Source organism: Coregonus lavaretus (assembly GCF_964263955.1).
Source record: "Coregonus lavaretus genome assembly, chromosome: 25".
Classification (NCBI taxonomy): domain Eukaryota; kingdom Metazoa; phylum Chordata; class Actinopteri; order Salmoniformes; family Salmonidae; genus Coregonus; species Coregonus lavaretus.
Window position 1 is genome coordinate 22,568,097 of NC_140012.1, and position 21,882 is coordinate 22,589,978.

Below are 21,882 nucleotides of genomic sequence, written 5' to 3' on the forward strand. Positions count from 1 at the left end.
ATAAAATACTATGGAACATACACTCCCTTTATTTGGACTGAAGCTAAAACTTTTAATTCGGCCTCTATACTCTGATATGAAGGTGTCATAAGTATTTGGACTATCACAATAGTGTCGTCTCTAGGACACAAGCTCAATTACTGTCAGTGTTGAATCAGAATCACTACGTCTCTCCCTCTCCCTTCCTCGCTCTCTCTCACACACACACACACACACACACACACACACACACACACACACACACACACACACACACACACACACACACACACACACACACACCATCTCTTTAAGTCTGGAGGAGGGTTTATCTAACAGTACTCTCAACTCAGCACTACATTGGCAGCTAGGACAAATATTTACAGGTACACGTGTGAGTGTCAGTGTGTGTGTGTGTGTGTGTGTGTGTGTGTCGGTATCTCTGCCCTGATGTACTTTTATGGAAGCAGCAACAGAAGCGTCAGCCTCATAGCTGGATGAGTCATCACCTTAGAGAAAATGTCAGCTATTTGATGCCCACACTAAAAGCACGACAAGGATGCCAGGATCCATTAATTTAAATATTCTGGGACTATTACACTACTAAACCCACCTAGTGGGCAGATGTGACGCCACCTGTACTGGGTTGGACAAAGAGGAAAGGAAACAGTGTTACATTAGCACAGAGACCAGTTGGACAGCAGCTCTGGCACTGGATTAGGTGGCACTTGGCAGCTCTGGCTGTGAATGGCTAAGCACCCAGGAAGTGTTGGATAAGAGGAAGTCTGCAATAGCCATCTGTCTGTCTGTGGCATCAGTAAAATTATTACTGCCGATTTTTGTTTCTATGGCAATGGCATGTTATTAACACCAGTCTATTTTGTATGTCTACTGCACCAACGTGGCGGAAATTTACTTTACCCCCACCTCTTCTCTCTCTCTCTCCCTCTCTTTTTCTAACCATCTCTCTTTTAGAGGTTAGTTAGAAGCCGACAGCTCTCTGCCAATTTCCAGATTGCTGTTATGCAACAGCCAAGCCAAAACTGACAGGTCTAAGTTAGCTGAGGCAAACACACCAGAATCACACTGATTCCTCCAACGTTATAACAACCTCAACAAGAGTACTGCTATGCTCTGCTGCTGTTGTTAAGCCAATAGCTCTCTTCTTAAGCCTTTCAATAGATTGAAATGTTCCTGATGCTGGATCATTATGTAAGCAGCTGTTACAAAATACATAAAATATGTTTTTCTACTGTATTGTTAAGAGGCAACCATTATGCCGGTCCACTCTAATAAATGAAATCAATCAGAATTGAAGATGAAAGATGACCTTCCTGTATTCAAAGAGAGCACTGGAGATAGAAAGACATAGTCTATAGTGTACAACCCTTCTGGATTGTTTGGTGGAACCACACTGATTATTTTCTACAGCATGTAATCTAACAACAAAATATATTTGCATTATTTGCATCTCTCTCTCTCTCTCTCGCTCTCTCTCTCTCTCTCCATCACCTGATCTTTTCCTTGCCTACGAGGCTGGCAGCTTTTCAGCAACACACAGCTGGAACCGAGAGAGAGAGAGAGAGAACGTGAAGCAGATAATGGTTTCCACCTCCTGCTTTGATGACAGGGGTGTGAAGAGCTTCAGGTACAACATGTACTGTACCACGCTAGCTCATATCACACACACACACACACACACACACACACATTGAAGAACCACATAACTGACTTTATTTATGCAAGCACTGCAACAGCCCACAGTAGCTCTTTGTCAAACCCTAGTCTAGTCTGACAGGGCAAATTCACCCCAGTCCTACAACAGGGTCTCATTCAGAAGGACATAACGTTACCCAACATTTAGGTAGAAATGCCTTCTATAGAACACACACACTTCCCTGTCCAACAAGTCCAAGAACTCCTTAGCAACAGCAGCCAAGCAGTGATTGTTTCAACCAGCTCTAGTTTGATACAGACAGAGGGACACACTGTATTTGACTTTCACTGGACTATGTTGAGATGCTGCTGGTGTTGAATTCTAAAGTAAAGGCGAGCTGTGCTCATGTCAACAGAGCTTCTGTCTGACCTATATTGTGACTCATCATGGATCTGTGTGTGTCATCATAAGCCCATTTTGATCAGCTGGGCTAGGCCTAGCTCTGCATGCGGGCCACACACACGAGCACACTGTCGTGACATGACTTTCATTAATGTGATGACTGTTATTTATCGAATCAACTAACTATGTTTAATTGTTACCCGATTCAATTAATCATGTAACAATTAACTAATTAGGAATTTGGGGCACCACAGAAGAAGTTGTTTATAGAGTTACCATCTCCCGAATTTAACTCTAAAATATATATATGTTATATATTGATAACAGTCACTTATTAATCATTACCTCTTATCAGTCTCATTCTGAACGTTGCATAATTCTTGGATCCGCAAGAACCCCAGCTTTACTTATGATTCAGCACTACACAAATTAGCTTAATTATTTATTTACTAGCTAACTAAATAATAACACAGAATACATACATACTTAATAAATGAGGAAAAAGTCCCTAGCGGACTAACAACAACATGACTGCTTGTTTACCAGAAGAGGGAGGAGTAGAGAGAGAGAGAGAGAAAGAAAGAGACACACAACACTTATACATTTGGAAACTATTCTCACGGTAATCATAATACTTTGCACCCTAACCGCCGCCCGTTTGGAGAAGAAGTCATGAATGTATTTACATGTCTGAATGTCTTCCTTTGTCGTTTTATCTCTGTTGGACCCAAGCCTTCTTGGGAAGGGTTCGGTTGGGTCTTCTCTCGAACTTGGAGTGGAAGTCTTTGATTGTCCACCAGAGGTCACAATGTCCTTCTTCTTAGTTGTCTGTGGCTTAAATGACTGGTCATGTAGTCTGGGCTAAAACCAACAGGGGTGGTGTTTCCTTTCACTCGTTCTGGAAGAGTGGTCCTCTGAAGACAGCTAATCAGCCGTGTCGATGATCCCCAGTGGGGTGATGAGAGCAGTGTAGTAGACAATGGTTTGAAGAGAGTAACAGGATGGTCCTACTTAAAGTCACCTTCTTCGATACAGTACTTAGAACAGCTACTCAGCCGTAACATTGATTGTTAGAGAGGCGACTTTGTCGTCTTCACCTCGTGTTGATTTTCAGGGTCGTAACCAATGGACACCTAAGCTGCAGCTTGAGTCCGTCTGGTCTTTCTGGTCTAACCATTTTAAGCCGTGTAGCCACAGCTTCACGCTTTCTGGTCTGATGGTAGATGTCTGTGCTCACTTGGGGCGTGGCTAGTCACTGTGCATAGTTTACATGAAAAACAATTATCTCGTTAGAAAACTAAAATCACATTCCTATCTTAACAAAAATCATAATCTTTAATCATATATTTTATACAACATTTGGGTGTAAACTTGACAGATAGAATGTGTACACTTTCCGAGTTACAGTTATTTCTTGATACCATCCTTAATGACATCACAAAATAATAAACAATATGACATGATTATTCTTTAGATCCCCACTAACCATTCCAAACATTTGAATGTTAGGAATATTGTTCCAGTGTTTACTTTTTGGACGTTAAAAAGTTTTGGCGGCAAAAGTCTTCTGGAGATACTTTACCAATACTGGAGAGCAGGAGAGAAATGACACTCCTGCCTAATTTACGACCGAGTGTCAAAACCGGCCCAGCCCCCCTTCCCCTCTTCTGTGGGTGAGAGGGTCTGGTTGTTGTCAGCCATTTGCCAAGCTGATCTGAGGCCTTTGGATCCTCAGCCAGGAGAGTCATGACAACACACATGCACGGACACACATGCACGGACACACACACACACATGCAGATCAGGGTTTCCGTTAGCCGGCAATTGATGGCATTTTGGTAAAAAAAAAAAAAAAAAGGATAAATAAAACTGTTGCTGGCCAAAATGACCGGGAGAAAAAGAATCCCATTGCAAAATAATGCGTTTTATTAATTGATGGAAATACCAGTCAATGGAAATACATTTGACCGTTATGCTTATCTTCTATAGGTTAATTTGCATAATTTAGTGGAATTAAATTGGTGTGTGTGTATTGTCGTTAGTCCTCTTGTACCCTTTCTTATTTATCCAACACAACTATCACATGCACACAGCATACAGTGGGGGAAAAAAGTATTTAGTCAGCCACCAATTGTGCAAGTTCTCCCACTTAAAAAGATGAGAGAGGCCTGTCATTTTCATCATAGGTAAACGTCAACTATGACAGACAAATTGAGGAAAAAAAATCCAGAAAATCACATTGTAGGATTTTTAATGAATTTATTTGCAAATTATGGTGGAAAATAAGTATTTGGTCACCTACAAACAAGCAAGATTTCTGGCTCTCACAGACCTGTAACTTCTTCTTTAAGAGGCTCCTCTGTCCTTCACTCGTTACCTGTATTAATGGCACCTGTTTGAACTTGTTATCAGTATAAAAGACACCTGTCCACAACCTCAAACAGTCACACTCCAAACTCCACTATGGTCAAGACCAAAGAGCTGTCAAAGGACACCAGAAACAAAATTGTAGACCTGCACCAGGCTGGGAAGACTGAATCTGCAATAGGTAAGCAGCTTGGTTTGAAGAAATCAACTGTGGGAGCAATTATTAGGAAATGGAAGACATACAAGACCACTGATAATCTCCCTCGATCTGGGGCTCCACGCAAGATCTCACCGCGTGGGGTCAAAATGATCACAAGAACGGTGAGCAAAAATCCCAGAACCACACGGGGGGACCTAGTGAATGACCTGCAGAGAGCTGGGACCAAAGTAACAAAGCCTACCATCAGTAACACACTACTCCGCCAGGGACTCAAATCCTGCATTGCCAGACGTGTCCCCCTGCTTAAGCCAGTACATGTCCAGGCCCGTCTGAAGTTTGCTAGAGTGCATTTGGATGATCCAGAAGAGGATTGGGAGAATGTCATATGGTCAGATGAAACCAAAATATATAACTTTTTGGTAAAAACTCAACTCATCGTGTTTGGAGGACAAAGAATGCTGAGTTGCATCCAAAGAACACCATACCTACTGTGAAGCATGGGGGTGGAAACTTCATGCTTTGGGGCTGTTTTTCTGCAAAGGGACCAGGACGACTGATCTGTGTAAAGGAAAGAATGAATGGGGCCATGTATCGTGAGATTTTGAGTGAAAACCTCCTTCCATCAGCAAGGGCATTGAAGATGAAACGTGGCTGGGTCTTTTAGCATGACAATGATCCCAAACACACCTCCCGGGCAACGAAGGAGTGGCTTCGTAAGAAGCATTTCAAGGTTCTGGAGTGGCCTAGCCAGTCTCCAGATCTCAACCCCATAGAAAATCTTTGGAGGGAGTTGAAAGTCCGTGTTGCCCAGCGACAGCCCCAAAACATCACTGCTCTAGAGGAGATCTGCATGGAGGAATGGGCCAAAATACCAGCAACAGTGTGTGAAAACCTTGTGAAGACTTACAGAAAACGTTTGACCTGTGTCATTGCCAACAAGGGGTATATAACAAAGTATTGAGAAACTTTTGTTATTGACCAAATACTTATTTTCCACCATAATTTGCAAATAAATTCATAAAAAATCCTACAATGTGATTTTCTGGATTTTTTTTTCCTCATTTTGTCTGTCATAGTTGACGTGTACCTATGATGAAAATTACAGGCCTCTCTCATCTTTTTAAGTGGGAGAACTTGCACAATTGGTGGCTGACTAAATACTTTTTTTCCCCACTGTACAAAGCCTATTTTGAGCGGGATTTCTCCTGTAGCGCCTCAGCTGGTTGCTGCTGGAGTAGCCTAAAACATGCTTTTATAAGCCCATTCATTGCGCAACAATTCTAGATGTAATTCTGTGTTAAAAACAGTTTTGGTGCACGATTAAAAAGACTACTATTTGTATTCCTCAACTGGTAGGCCTAATTGAAGCGTGCCTCCCATTCACCATAGGCTACAAGTGTAGGCAAAAGGCTATCAGTGCATCATCCACCACTTTACAATGTGAGCTGGAGGCAGTATGCATTTTGAAAACATATTTAATTGTTTGAAACATGAATGTTTTACTTCATATTATGAGGCATGTCTTACCTTGCTACAGTCAAAATCCGACCATGGAAACGTAGAGGCAATTATTTTATAAAGATTTTATAGGCGGCGGGTGAGGTTCAAGTTTGGGGAAGCTTACAATTTATCCTACCTACCATTTCTACCGATCTGCGTGCCAGTTATCATTTTCATATGCACATTTTCGTGGAAGAGTTTCATTTGAATAATAAAGTTTTCGTTTCTCAAAATCATTGTAACTTGGTGAATCATAAAAATCTGAATTAAAATGATACCATTCAAAAAGTTAAAATGAAATTAACGCTAGAGCACCAGCCGCTGTCATATGGACACATTGATACACTGTGATCCATTGGAGGCTTAAGAACTGAGGCCAATGCAGCAGTAGGCCTATAACTTCCTTTGTCAATTAAGTAAAAATAGGCTACATAAAGCCGACAAATAAAAACAGTAGAAAATATTATTAAAATTCAGTTTATTTCAATCGCATTCATCTCTCTTCTCAGCCTGTCTGCTGTAATGGGGAATTGATAAAAAATAAACAATCATAGGGCAAACAATTCACACAATTAAACAATGAATGCGCGATAATTATCTGGAGACAGCTGAGCCATTCTGGAGAGAGACTTGCTTATGTCTTCGCCACTCCTCCCATTCTTCTTGTCTCAACATTTTAAATTATACTCAAAACACATTATCTTCACACATATTTTAGATGCTTTTCACTGACAGCTGCAACTCAATAATCAGCTATCTCATTTTATATCAGGCATAATCATTTCTATGGGGGCAGCATTCTCAGGAGCTGCATCATGTTGAGCTCCGCATGGTGCAGCTGTAGACTACGACTCTGTCCTCACGCTGCCCTTCCCCTCTAGACCTGACTTGGAGGTCAGATCTGATCAGTTCTCTTTCAATGATTCATTTGAATAACACGATTTTTGGCCTAAAATCACTCATTCCATGATATAGAAACAACTTCCAATAGATGGCGCTGTAGCCTGGCAGCGCGCTCTGTATTTGGGCCTACAGGCAGATTCAGAATGCGCTCAGTCATCATAGCCACTTCATTACCGTGGAGCAAACTGACAAACGTCACAACAGATGGATCACCAAATCTAACGGTAAAAACATTGGCCAACTTAAAAGATTACAAGACAAAGTAAAAGAAGAAAGCCCCTTGATATTTCTTCACTGTATTATTCATCAGGAAGCCCTGTGTAAAAGTGTGTTAAAGCTGGAAAATGTTGTCAAAGTGGTTGTAAAACTTGTCAACTTTATACGGGCAAGGGGGCTTAACCATTGTCAGTTCATTCAGCTGCTCAATGACACAGAGGCAGAGCACCAGGACTTGTTGTACCATTCAAATGTGCGCTGGTTAAGCCTGGGAAAAGTATTTAGCCGTGTGTGGGAACTGAGAGGGGAGATAGGTATGTTCCTTGGTACGGTTGGTAAAGCTGACGACTTCTCCGAGTTGAAAGACACAGACTGGCGGGTGACTTTGCTTTCGGTGTGGACATATTGGGGCATCTGAACGATCGAAATGTGAAACTGCAGGGAAATTGTGTTTTTGTGCATGAACTCTATTCCAACATGAAAGCATTGAAAGCCAAATTTATGTTGTTCTCCAGACAAATGAGCAGCCGCTCTCTCGCTCATTTTCTTACACTGGCCACACTGAACGCGCCCACATCGCAGTGCCACACTGAGACATACAGTGGCACTTTGATCAACCTGCATGCTGAGTTTTCCCGCCGCTTCTCAGACTTCACCAAGATTGAGACTGAGCTGGAGCTTGTATCATGCCCCGTCTTTCGACAGTGAGAAAGCACCACCAGACACACAATTGGAGCTCATCGACATCCAATGTGACAGTGCTTTGAAGGAGAAGTACAAAACAGCAACAATAGACCAGTTCTATGGCTCACTGAATGAAACAAAGTTTCCAAACATTAAAAAGCATGCCCAAAGGATGCTTGTTTTATTCGGGTCCACATATGTGTGTGAACAAATGTTCTCAGTTATGAATGACAACAAATCCCGTCACAGGTCAAATTTAACAAATGACCACTTCTCAGCTGTTCTGAGAATCTCTACATCAAAGATGACACCAGACTTTTGATGCCCTTGCCAAGAGAGGTGACCAGACCCATTGTTCACATTAAGACTCAAATAACCATGACTGGGGTTTCATGGTGATGGTTATGCAGTGAGAATTATCGAACAACGCACTTGGCTACAGGTAATAACTAATCAGTCAGATTTGGGCTGAGGTGATTGGATAACTGTAAATATGGCTCACAATGGAGATGAGAATTGTTTGTTAATATGCTTTCAAAAACAGACCATTCCAAATGAAACGGATGCTCTTACCATATGTTTCACTCAAATTCTAGAATAGTTATTTTTTACACATCCGCTGTTACATTTTGCATGTCTCCAGTCATATAATATATATATATTTTTTTTTTAAAGTTTGCATATTGTGACTGTAAGTTTGATTGTACTTTACAAGGGTAGAGATGCAGGATCTGTGTGTGTGTTTGACTGTGTCTGTGATGTTATAAATTATATACATTTTGTGAAACATTTGTGAAAAATGTGTTCACAAAAAACAAGGGTAGAATTGTTCTGCAAGCATATGTACACCTACAGTACACTAGTAGCTGCGTGTCGATGTGAAAATGAATAAAGGCTTCACATGTTTTGTCACGCATATAGTATGTGGCACTTCACTTGGTTTCAAAAACTCAATGTGGCCCTTGAGCCAAAAGGTTTGCCCACCCCTGATCTAAAGGCTAACTCTGCCCCCAAGCGTGTTCCTTCAGCCCGTACTGACCTAGCCATATGCCTTCAACACAAGGTATCTGGTAGCTAGCTAATGCCCCAACGCCCCCTAGCGGCTATAGCGTTCTACTATGCTCATTATTGCTATCTGTTAGCCGCAGGGCTTTTAACTAGCTGGCTTATTACGCTGTTTACACAAGCTACTATTTGCTAGCCACCAGGAGCAAGGTTTCTAACTAACTAGCCTACGCCATCTACACGTTGTTCTTACAGCAGGCGTTACTCTGTCCCCCTATCAAGCCTTGTTCCTCACAATGGCCACTGCTATCCCATCCCAGGACGAGCCTAGCACTCGAACCCCCATGTTCTTGTGCTTGTGGTTCCATCATTGCAGGGAAAGATTCCCACCCTCAATGCATCAATTGCTTGGGTAAGGAACATGCCAAAGAGGCGCTGGAGGACCCTGAGTCCAGTGAGAACTGCAAAACTCTGACGAGGGCAGGTCTGAAGAGGAGGCTTAAACGTGCTTCTATCTCGGTATCATGGATAACCTCGACTCCCTCCCCTCACTGTCTGACGACATACTGTCAGCGGAAGGTGAGATAGGGGATGACGAGAATGACGATGGGATTAATTATCACGGCTCAGGATAAGACCCAGATGCAGACACACGAGACGGATAGTTCGAATCTCAGATATTTATTATAACACAGGGGGCAGGCTAACGGCAGGCAGAGGTTCATAATCCAGGTCAGAGTCAGGCAGGGACAGGACAGCAGGCAGGCAGGGTCAGGGTCAGGACAGGCAGAAAGGTCAGAACCGGGAAGACTAGAAACTAAACTTGAGAACAGGAAAACGGGAAACACGCTGGTACGACCTGACAAGACAAGCGAAACTGGCAACAGACAAACAGAAAATGCAGGTATAAATACACAGGAGATAATGGGGACAAATGGGAGACACCTGGTGGGGGGTGGAGTAAGCACAAGACAGGTGAAACAGATCAGGGTGTGACATTAATCTCACAGATATCCTCGAGAAAGCTCAGGAGGTGGGGGCTGACGACCCCGTTCTCCCGCCCTCTTAGTTCCGCAGGCCTGACGGCCCAGAGAGCAGGGGAGCTGCTTCCGGTCAGCAGTTACAACACTGCTTACAACCAGTCCTGGCAGCTATTGTCATACAGGGTTTATATCCTAGCGAACAAAGCAATTCTCGGTCCTCACCTGGATGCTTTAGCCCTCGGGGCATAGCTGGTGAGAAAAAAATTATTAAAATGGAAAGAGTGCCAGCCCCTTATGCAAACTCTCTATTTTAGAGGTATTGTGTTTTTTTCCTGGATAAATGGTATGACTAAACAGACTGTTCCATCTTACACTCTGTTAATATCAAATCAAATGTTATTCGTCACATACACATATTTAGCAGATGTTATTGCAGATGTAACGAAATGCTTGTGTTCCTAGCTCCAACAGTGCAGTAGTATCTAACAATACACACAAATCTAAAAGTAAAATAATGGAATTAAGAAATATATCAATATTAGGACGACCAGTGTCAGAGTGGCATTGACTAAAATACAGTAGAATACAGTATATACATATGAAATGAGTAAAGCAGTACAGTGAGGGAAAAAAGTATTTGATCCCATGCTGATTTTGTACGTTTGCCCACTGACAAAGAAATGATCAGTCTATAATTTGAATGGTAGGTTTATTTGAACAGTGAGAGACAGAATAACAACAAAAAAATCCAGAAAAACGCATGTCAAAAATGTTCTAAATTGATTTGCATTTTAATGAGGGAAATAAGTATTTGACCCCCTCTCAATCAGAAAGATTTCTGGCTCCCAGGTGTCTTTTATACAGGTAATGAGCTGAGATTAGGAGCACACTCTTAAAGAGAGTGCTCCTAATCTCAGTTTGTTACCTGTATAAAAGACACCTGTCCACAGAAGCAATCAATCAGATTCCAAACTCTCCACTATGGCCAAGACCAAAGAGCTCTCCAAGGATGTCAGGGACAAGATTGTAGACCTACACAAGGCTGTAATGGGCTACAAGACCATCGCCAAGCAGCTTGGTGAGAAGGTGACAACAGTTGGTGCCATTATTCGCAAATGGAAGAAACACAAAAGACTGTCAATCTCCCTCGGCCTGGGGCTCCATGCAAGATCTCACCTCGTGGAGTTGCAATGATCATGAGAACGGTGAGGAATCAGCCCAGAACTACACGGGAGGATCTTGTCAATGATCTCAAGGCAGCTGGGACCATAGTCACCAAGAAAACAATTGGTAACACACTATGCCGTGAAGGACTGAAATCCTGCCGCGCCCGCAAGGTCCCCCTGCTCAAGAAAGCACATATACAGGCCCGTCTGAAGTTTGCCAATGAACATCTGAATGATTCAGAGGAGAACTGGGTGAAAGTGTTGTGGTCAGATGAGACCAAAATCGAGGTCTTTGGCATCAACTCAACTCGCCGTGTTTGGAGGAGGAGGAATGCTGCCTATGACCCCAAGAACACCATCCCCACCGTCAAACATGGAGGTGGAAACATTATGCTTTGGGGGTGTTTTTCTGCTAAGGGGACAGGACAACTTCACCGCATCAAAGGGACGATGGACGGGGCCATGTACCGTCAAATCTTGGGTGAGAACCTCCTTCCCTCAGCCAGGGCATTGAAAATGGATCGTGGATGGGTATTCCAGCATGACAATGACCCAACACACACAGCCAAGGCAACAAAGGAGTGGCTCAAGAAGAAGCACATTAAGGTCCTGGAGTGGCCTAGCCAGTCTCCAGACCTTAATCCCATAGTAAATCTCTGGAGGGAGCTGAAGGTTCGAGTTGCCAAACGTCAGCCTCGAAACCTAATGACTTGGAGAAGATCTGCAAAGAGGAGTGGGACAAAATTCATCCTGAGATGTGTGCAAACCTGGTGGCCAACTGCAAGAAACGTCTGCCAACAAGGGTTTTGCCACCAAGTACTAAGTCATGTTTTGCAGAGGGGTCAAATACTTATTTCCCATTTCAATTTCTAACATTTTTGACATGCGTTTTTCTGGATTTTGTTGTTGTTATTCTGTCTCTCACTGTTCAAATAAACCTACCATTAAAATTATAGACTGATCATGTCTTTATCAGTAGGCAAACGTACAAAATCAGCAGGGGATCAAATACTTTTTCCCCTCACTGTATGTAAACATTATTAAAGTGACCAGTGATTCCATGTCTATGTACATAGGGCAGCAGCCTCTAAGGTGCAGGGTTGAGTAACCGGGTGGTAGACGGCTAGTGATGGCTTTTTAACAGTCTGATGACCTTGAAATAGAAGCTGTTTTTCAGTCTCTCGGTCCCAGCTTCGATGCACCTGTACTGACCTCGCCTTGTCGTTCTGCCCCTGAGCAAGCCAGTTAACCCACTGTTCCCCGGGGGCCAAAGAGAGATTCAGAGAGGTTGGATTAAATGCGGAAGACACATTTCAGTTGAATGCATTCAGTTGTACAACTGACTAGGTATCCCCCTTTCCTTTTCCTTTCTGGATGATAGCAGGGTGAACAGGCCGTGGCTCGGGTGGATGATGTCCTTGATCTTTTTGGCCTTCCTGTGACATTGGGTGCTGTAGGTGTCCTGGAGGGCACGAAGTGTGCCCCCGGTGATGGGTTTGGCAGACCGCACCACCCTCTGGAGAGCCCTGCGGTTGCGGGCAGTGCAGTTGCCGTACCAGGCGGTGATACAGCCCGACAGGATGCTCTCAATTGTGCATCTGGAAAAGTTTGTGAGGGTCTTAGGGGCCAAGCCAAATTTCTTCAGCCTCCTGAGGTTGAAGAGGCGCTGTTGCGCCTTCTTCACCACTCTGTTTGTGTGGGTGGACCATTTCAGATTGTTAGTGATGTGTACACTGAGGAACTTAAAACATTTCACCTTCTCTACAGCGGTCTCGTCGATGTGGATAGGGGCGTGCTTCCTCTGCTGTCTCCTGAAGTCCAGCTCCTTCATTTTGTTGACGTTGAGGGAGAGGTTATTTTCCCAGCTAAAGGCTTAGAGACTGGGCGTAAGCGACGTGCCCCCTTAGAGACGACACAACAGTTATGGATAAACTGTATCACTGTCGGGGCCTTGGCAGGACCGTAACAAAGATTAACCTTAATTGCCAAAATCATGAATTATCCCTTTAAGATCCTTTCACAGCAGCTACTGGACACTAAAACGCGTGGAGATGTAATATTCCTTCATCTTTCGCTTTACATTTACATTACATTTACGTCATTTAGCAGACGCTCTTATCCAGAGTGACTTACAACTGTCCTTGGCATCCCTAAGCGTATTGGTGGTCTGTGCCGTACCAGCCACTGTTCGCACCTGCAATCTGCCCAAGAGTTTTTCAGGATAATGTACCTAAGCCCATATTTGGCCCAGGTGGACTTTTTCCCCATTGTCGCACCTTGGAGCTTATGATTTTTTTAGGCATTGCCTACTAATTGGTTGATGATGTCATTGGAAACACTTATCTTCCTTTATCTTTTTTACTACAAAACATATAAATGCGCCATTTTCACACATGTTGAAGTTTGGGTGGTGCTGTAGATGATGAATAATAAAAAAAAGGCCTTTCCCTTTAAGTGTGTTTCTGATAGCTTGACGGACTGACCCTGAGCACCCTGGCCGCCTGCTGCACCAACCCGGCCAGAAGCGGCTATGCTGGTGTGCCCTGTAGGCCTAGCCATAGACCTATACTAAATTATATCTATGACTCTTGTCTGCTCTGTCCTCGACACCTGCAGGTGTGAAGAACAAGTAAGTGACCGTCAGAGAGAGAGCGAGAGAGAGAGATAAATAAGGAGAGAGAGCTGACGAAGAAATAGATACTGGAAAATAGTCAATATGATGTAAAGTGACTGTCATTGCGCGCGCGTGAGAGAGAGAGCACTTGATAAGGAATTAATTGACATACATGAGTGTAAGCCTAGAACAAATCAAGATAACCACATTGCGAATAGAGGCAAAACATATATAAATTGTCGGATATAATGGATTATGTTATCCACTACACATCCCTGGCATGATCCAGATACACATTTACGCAAGCTCATAATAAACATCAGAAGACATTGCATCCAGTGCAGAGGACGGCTATAAATAATTAGCACAGAAATACAAAAGCAACAACATTGTTTCAAGTGACTGACACCTTGCAGCAGTAGCCTTGCAAGCAGAAGTCCCATTTCGTGCCAGTCAAATGCGCATAACCCATTCCGCAGCAGCAGTGGAAGATTCTACATTGTTTAGATCATTCATTATCAGTTACTTCTCATTCTGCAATAGGATACTCACCATTCAATCCGTCCAACATACGAGGACTCTGAATTCCGCCCAGTCACGCCAGATAAATAACAAATCGTGAGGATGATAGTAGCGCATAGCCGTGCGGTTTGATATAAAAATGTATGTTCTCCGTCTGCATTCAAATTGACCTTATCGTACTATTGACACCCGGTCTAGCGGTAAATTCGCATTGCTCAGCGGACCGCTAGCCCTTTCGCAGGCTCCTCTAGCTCCAGTCCTATTGTCTCCGCATCGCTCCTGGATGAGAGGATCCGAGAGGAGGCGCCAGCCCCTTTTCCACCTCAACCAATAGCAGCGGACCCTGCTTGCACGCCTGGACTGGAGCGACGGTCCTCGCTGTCTCCGTACAGATTAGCGAGTTAAACTGGGAAAGGAAAGGGAGGAATGAGACGTGAATTTATCGGTTGACTGTTGTTAAATGTATTGGGAGGAACTGGGAGGGCTATGGCCTTACAGGGATTCAAGTCATGGAAAGTGATGGGCTATATCTCAAAATTAGGTATTTTTATAGTAGGACTAGGATGGACATTGTTTCATATTACCACTATGATCAGCACAATTGGAACTATTTCAAGCAATGCCAGCTTTGCCACTACATCCCTTGATCAAGGAAGGGGGCACAATGGATGAATGAGTCTTGTAACAAACAGTGGCTGCCTCTCCATCATCTTAGTTTAGGCTGATAACTGATCTGAAAACAGGAGAATGTCCTCTACAGTAGGACTTTGATATTACCTGTCCAGTTCTTTCAGATCACTGCAGATGAAGGAAAAGCGAGAGGAATCCACCTTAGACTGTTGCACCTGATGCACTAAACTGTCACTGTTATTAGGCCTAGTAACATATCATTACCATCTCGGTTGTGGTGTTACCAACAGGTTGCATCACAAGAACAGATGACTGTGTGTGTGTATATTATATATATATATATGTATGTCCTGTCAATGGAGGTCTGTTCTTTATTATACAGTAATCAAGGAGGAACGGTGTGAGCCTTGTGTGTGTGTGTGTGTGTGTTGCGCCGGTCTGGTCTGGCAGCCTGCTCTGCTCCGTTTCTGCATGGTTTATCTTCACACACACACTCATCATAATCACTTAATCCTCTGGTACAGAGAGGCCTCTAAACCGTTCTGTTCCTACAGGGTCTGGATGTCACACACAAATACACGAAGTTTGCTGAAAAGAGCAAAGAGGCGTGTGTGTGTGTGTGTGTGTGTGTGTGTGTGCATTTGCATTTGCGTCACAACGCTGTGCTAGCATTCTGTGAGTCGCAGCACCTAGACTTAGAGCCTATGATTACTTTCCAAAGATCAGAGAAACTAAATGGTACAAAATAAATTACATTTAGACTACTTTTGCCCCCATATTACAGGGGGAAATGTTTTTATTTTTCAAACGAATTATAAGAGAAGTGATAAAACAAATCCCAACGGTTGTTCAGGATTTTCCGTTTTTTGGGGTTGAGAACAGACAAAAATAAAATATTCTGTTTGAATCAAACACCTCATCTTGGTTTCGAAACTGTATAACATAACTCACAGTCCAGTATGACATTACAATATAACTGACTGAATACTAGAGAATGTCCTGTCACTTGCTTGGGATGGAGAACAGGGCATAAAACTAATATTTCATAAGTGTATGTTCACTTACATCGGATCAGTCAAGATTCAACACATCTCCAAACTATAAAAGATTCTTATAAGAAAATCTGTGCATTTAAAAGGTTGTTTAAAAGGCAGCACAAATCCATGTAAAACAGTTTCCAGTAAAAGTATTCTCTGCAGTCCTTCTGACTATAGTGCAACAGCTAGAACATAGAAACCCGACCCCTCTTACACAGAGGTAGATAAAAACACCTCGCATGATAAAATAAACAGTTAATAAACTAAGGGAAGCAACTTTTTTCAACAGACATCAACACAAATGTTACCAAAGATAAGACACACTCAGGAAATAAATGACAGTTGTTTCAGCTGGTATTCGTCTTGTCATTCACTAGGGAATTGTGTTAATAAAGTAAGTATTTTTTATGGTATTAAATTGAACAAAAGTGGCATCTACATTATGGTATCAAATGGTATGTTCAACAGACCTGAATCCAAATGTTACTGGAGGGACATTAAAAGACACAGTCAGGAAGAAAGACAACTTGTCTTGGTCCAAAATGGCACCCTATTCCTTATATAGTGCACTTATTTTGGCTAGGGCACTATATAGGGAATAGGGTGCCCCATCGTCTCTCCTAGACAAATAGGAAGAGCTCCAGGTCTTTAGCATGGAGGTGTTGGGCCAGGTTCTGTATACGACATAGACGGACCTTTTCGGAGTCGCCTGCATTGTACACCCTGAACACGTGATACCTCTCCCTCTCCCTCAGGGCCAAGTCCAGCTCGTTGGCTGAGAGGTGGATGAACGCTTTGTCCTTCTTCACCGTTGACTTCACCTCCACAAACACCTCTCTCACTACCATCCCTTGCTTCTTCTCCTTTTCCTCCCCCTCTCCTGCCTCCCCCTCTCTTGCCTCCCCCTCTCTTGCCTCCCCCTCCTGGGTGAGGTTGAAGGTGAGTTTGAAGTCGTAGGGCTGGCCGCTCTCTCTGTGCTGGTTGTACCAGGTGACCAGGATGGGCCCCCCGGGGGCCTGGCTGTCTCTCCAGTGACAGAGGAAGGAGAAGACCAGCTGCTCGCCCCACTCCCCGATGGCCACCGTGTCCCCCTGATCGTCAGAAAACAGTACCTACAGGACACACATGGAAATACACCTTTTAAAAAAAGGTACACTCAGTAATATGACATCATCATACACAGCAGGGTGACTTCCTGCTTATAGAAATCAACAACAACAAAATTTGCACTTTCCAATGTATGCCCTGTCCTGTCTTAGAATTATGTTGTTGATGATGATTTCGAAACAGCGGGATGATCCTCCTAATGTGTGTGTTTATAAATCATCATATATATGTGTGATCAGTCACTCACTGTGGAAGGTCTCTGGCAGTCAAGCTGCAGGTCCTCCAGGAGGGCCTGAGGATGCTGAGGTTTAGCCCAAACAGGTGAGTCCAGGGCCAGGGGAGGACGCTGGCTAGCCCCCTGGAACACACTGGACACCACCCCCTCTGGAATTGTGCCACTGAATCTGGGGGAGGGGGGAGAAAGAGGGAGGTCAGTACAGATGCATCAAAGCCGGGACCGAGAGACTGAAAAACAGCTTCTATCTGAAGGCCATCAGACTGTTAAATAGTCACCACTAGCCGGCCTCCGCCCAGTACCCTGCCCTGAACTTAAATTACTGTCACTAGCCGGCTACAACCCGGTTACTCAACCCCGCACCTTAGAGGCTGCTGCCTATGTACATAGACATGGAACACTGGTCACTTTAATAATGTTTACATACTGTTTTACCCACTTCATATGTACACTTTACAAAAGTATGTGGACACCCTTTCAAATTAGTGGATTCGGCTATTTCAGCCACACCCGTTGCTGACAGGTGTATAAAATCGAGCACACAGCCATGCAATCTCTATAGACAAACATTGGCAGTAGAATGGCCTTAATGAAGAGCTCAGTGACTTTCAACGTGGAACCGTCATAGGATGCCCTGCTAGAGCTGCCCAGGTCAACTGTAAGTGCTGTTATTGTGAAGTGGAAACGTCTAGGAGCAAAAACGGCTCAGCTGCGAAGTGGTAGGCCACACAAGCTCACAGAACGGGACAGCGGAGTGCTGAAGCACGTAAAAATCGTCTGTCCTCGGTTCCAACAATGACTAGCGAGTTCCAAACTGCCTCTGGAAGCAACATCAGCACAATAACTGTTCGTCGGGAGCTTCATGAAATGGGTTTCCATGGCCGAGCAGTCGCACACAAGCCTAAGATCATCATGCACAATGCTAACATCGGCTGGAGTGGTGTAAAGCTCGCCGCCATTGGACTCTGGAGCAGTGGAAAAGCATTCTCTTGAGTGATGAATCACGCTTCACTATCTGGCAGTCCGACGGATGAATCTGGTTTTGGCGGATGCCAGGAGAACGCTACCTGCCCCAACGCATAGTGCCAACTGTAAAGTTTGGTGGAGGAGGAATAATGGTCTGGGGCTGTTTTTCATGGTTCAAAACCCTTAGTTCCATTGAAGGGAAATCTTAACGCTACAGCACACAATGACATTCTAGACAATTCTGTGCTTCCAACTTTGTGGCAACAGTTTGGGGAAGGCCTTTTCCTGTTTCAGCATGAAAATGCCCCCGTGCACAAAGCGAGGTCCATACAGAAATGGTTTGTCGAGATCGGTGTGGAAGAACTTGACTGGCTTGCACAGAGCCCTGACCTCAACCCATCAAACACCTTTGGGATGAATTGGAATGCCGACTGCGAGCCAGGACTAATCGCCCAACATCAGTGCCCGACCTCACTAATGCTCTTGTGGCTGAATGGAAGCAAGTCCCTGCAGAAATGTTCCAACATCTAGTGGAAAGCCTTCCCAGAAGAGTGGAGGCTGTTATAGCAAAGGGGGGACCAACTCCATATGAATGCCCATGATTTTGGAATGAGATGTTCGACGAGCAGGTGTCCACATACTTTTGGTCATGTAGTGTAGCAAGCAACATTTAAAAGACGCCATTTAATGGACTACTGCAAAAAAACTAAAATGTTCTGAGTGTAGAAGCTGCAGCCAGGGGATGGGTCTTACTGTTGCTGGGTGTGTCCACTGGTCTGGTCTGGGCCTCCTGCAGCGTGCTGGCTGGCTCTGTGAGTGTTGGGCCTCTCTCCTCCAGACTCTCCACCTGCCACAGCTCTGTCTGCGTTCTGCTCTGCTTCCACTGCTGCATCCTGACTGGGCTCTGTGTGGAGCAAAACAACCAGGAGTGGAGAGAATTACAATACTGTTCCATACTGCTTACAAGCATATGATCAAAACATTTATCAATCGACAAATCAACCAATCAGCTAATCATATACCATCATAAACACCTAAATACGCCATAATAAGGACAAAGAGGGTCTGACCTATGGTACCCAGGTGGCTGGGATGCCCGTGGTCTCTGTGTGGTGGTAGGAGGTGCGCCGCTGTGCCATCGCGGGGGCTCTGACTCTGGACACCCTCTCTCCCTGCGTCCATCTCCCTCTCTGGGTCTCGCTCTCTGGGGCTGTGGTTGGAGATGGAGCTGGGGTCATGGCTGGGGCTGTCTTTGGGTTCAGCCGGAGGGGGCCACATCTTCAACACAGCCTCCACTGGTCCTGCTGTCTGCTGGCGGTCTGAGAGGATACAATCATACAGGATTATGGGTATACACTATATTCACACAGAAACACACACACAGAACTCTCAGTACCTGTGCGACTGGCTGCTGTGTTTGAGAGTGAGGCGCGGGGAGGCCAACACATTAGCGTCTGCTCTCCATCCTCCTGCCTAGGACGGGACTCATCTTCTGGGGTTGAGACAACCGGGGGCCCCGGTGATGCCACTGGAACTGGAGGAGAGGAGTTTTAACAAGGAATGTCAGCAGTTTACTTACATAAATTAGGTCATTATATTCCAATGAGTGTAGTCATATTGGTCAGCGCAAGAGTCTCTTCACACACACACACACACACACACACTCTACCTGGTATTGGCTGTACAGGTACTACAGGTTGAGGGACCTCCCATGCCTCCTCCTCACTGGGCAGTTCTCCTGGGCACTCCTTCTGAAGGAACCTCTTCAGAGCTGCAGGGTCCTGCAGTGATGTCATCAGACCACTCAGGAAGTGCACCAGCTCCTTCCTGTGACTGCTCTCGAAGCTGAAGAGCTTCACCAGCTCTCTGAAGAAACACACACACAGAGTCAGGAGTTATTTACCAACACACACACCAACACACACACACACACATACAAACATATACATAAGCGCAGACACCTGCAGATGTCGAGCCTGGCTGAGAGGTGGTCTTTCTGGATGTAGAGTTCCTTGTTGTCCTTCAGTAGACATATGACATTCTCCATCTCTACCAAGGGATGCTCCTCATCACTCACAGACAGCAGGTACCGCGTGTACAGCATACCTACCTGCACACAAACACAGGTTCTGAGGTGAGGTTCCTACCTGTTTAAAGGTGTGGTTCTCAGCTAAAGTTCTAAAGTGAGGTTCTAAGCTGTGGTTCTATGGTAAGGTTCTAATGTGAGTTTCTCAGATGAAGTTCTAAGGTGAGGTTCTAATGTGAGTTTCTCAGATGAAGTTATAAGGTGAGGTTCTAATGTGAGTTTCTCAGATGAAGTTCTAAGGTAAGGTTCTAATTTGAGTTTCTCAGATGAAGTTCTAAGGTGAGGTTGTACTGTACCTGTCCGAAGGTGAGCTGTCTGATGGTCTGTCTGATATTGTTTCCCTGTAGTTCCCCGTAGAGTTCTTGCAGGTCCTCGTGGTGGTAGATGAACCTCTGGATGTAGGGAACCACAGACCGCACCAGGCTCTGCATGGACGGGCAGGGTCTGTAGTTCTCTGTCTGTGCCTCAGTACTGACACAATGGGACAGGAAGCGTACGCCACAGATCTCCAGGAACAGAATCCTATCCTCCTCACTGAAACACCCCGCACTGACAGACCGACCTGGGGAGAGAGAGGGAGAGCGAGAAAAGGAGAGAGAGTGTCAGATATACAGACCCACAGCTTCTCCATGTACTTTTCCTGTTAGTCACATTGTTGACTTTTGCAGCGTTATGTCCAGTACCTTGGGATGGTCCAGTCTTGGTCCTGGGTGCTGGCTTTTTCTCTGATAGGGGCAGGTTGAGCAGACACACCTGTTTGTGGGCCTTAAAGATCTTCTCCAGCTCTTTGCTGTCTGGTATCATGGGTCTGTGGGCTAGAGTCACCCAGCTGTTGTCCTTAGTGGGGAACACCCTCTTATCCAGCAACATCCCTGAATATCAGAGAGGACAATAGGAATGTACATGTTACTAAAACCAGTCCAATAAGAAACTGACATGTGTGTTGTTCCTCACCCTTCAGTGTAGAACAGTAGCTGGGGTTGATGTTTACGTTGTGGTCCTGGTCTCCTAGTACAGGGGTTCTACACTTGTCAGCTGAAGAGACAGACACAGAGTTATTCAGACGGGTAATAACAGACAGTTATTCAGACTGAGTTCAGGTAGAAGGGCATTATATAAATTCCATGAAAGGACCATGACTCGAGAGAGAGAGAGAGAGAGAGACAGAGACAGAGACAGAGACAGAGACAGAGACAGAGACAGAGACAGAGACAGAGAGAGAGAGAGAGAGAGAGAGAGAGAGAGAGAGAGACAGAGACAGAGACAGAGACAGAGACAGAGACAGAGAGAGAGAGAGAGAGAGAGAGAGAGAGAGAGAAAGAGAGAGACAGAGACAGAGAGAGACAGAGAGACAGAGAGACAGAGAGACAGAGAGAGACAGAGACAGAGACAGAGACAGAGAGAGAGACAGAGAGAGAGAGAGAGAGAGAGAGAGAGAGAGAGAGAGAGAGAGAGAGAGAGAGAGAGACTCACCCAGCCTGGCGTAGAGTTTAGACACATCTCTGAGTACATCTACAGTAGGTAGAGGACAGGAGTTACACACCAGCTCCAGTAGACCCACATACTGCAGCATGGATGGGGTGTGCTCCACGTTTAACTACAGTAAAAAACAACAAGAGCGAACAACAGTATTGTTTAAAAATTATTTATATACTCAAAGGAG

General features: G+C 44.6%; 1 protein-coding gene across 1 annotated transcript in view; it reads right to left on the reverse strand.

Annotated features, from left to right (window-relative positions):
* Window positions 1-15,547: 15,547 nt before the first annotated feature.
* LOC311101183 (uncharacterized protein) overlaps window positions 15,548-21,882 on the reverse strand; it is a 60,830-nt gene continuing 54,495 nt past the window's right edge. The window contains exons 39-49 of the mRNA XM_084142278.1: window positions 21,693-21,816; window positions 21,174-21,254; window positions 20,903-21,091; window positions 20,516-20,781; window positions 20,095-20,243; window positions 19,803-19,999; window positions 19,530-19,667; window positions 19,204-19,452; window positions 18,887-19,037; window positions 17,180-17,336; window positions 15,548-16,937 (exon numbers count right to left, since the gene is read on the reverse strand). Coding sequence (XP_083998404.1) covers window positions 16,446-16,937; window positions 17,180-17,336; window positions 18,887-19,037; window positions 19,204-19,452; window positions 19,530-19,667; window positions 19,803-19,999; window positions 20,095-20,243; window positions 20,516-20,781; window positions 20,903-21,091; window positions 21,174-21,254; window positions 21,693-21,816 — 2,193 coding nt within the window. The 3' untranslated portion in view covers window positions 15,548-16,445. The remainder of the gene's footprint in view (window positions 16,938-17,179; window positions 17,337-18,886; window positions 19,038-19,203; window positions 19,453-19,529; window positions 19,668-19,802; window positions 20,000-20,094; window positions 20,244-20,515; window positions 20,782-20,902; window positions 21,092-21,173; window positions 21,255-21,692; window positions 21,817-21,882) is intronic.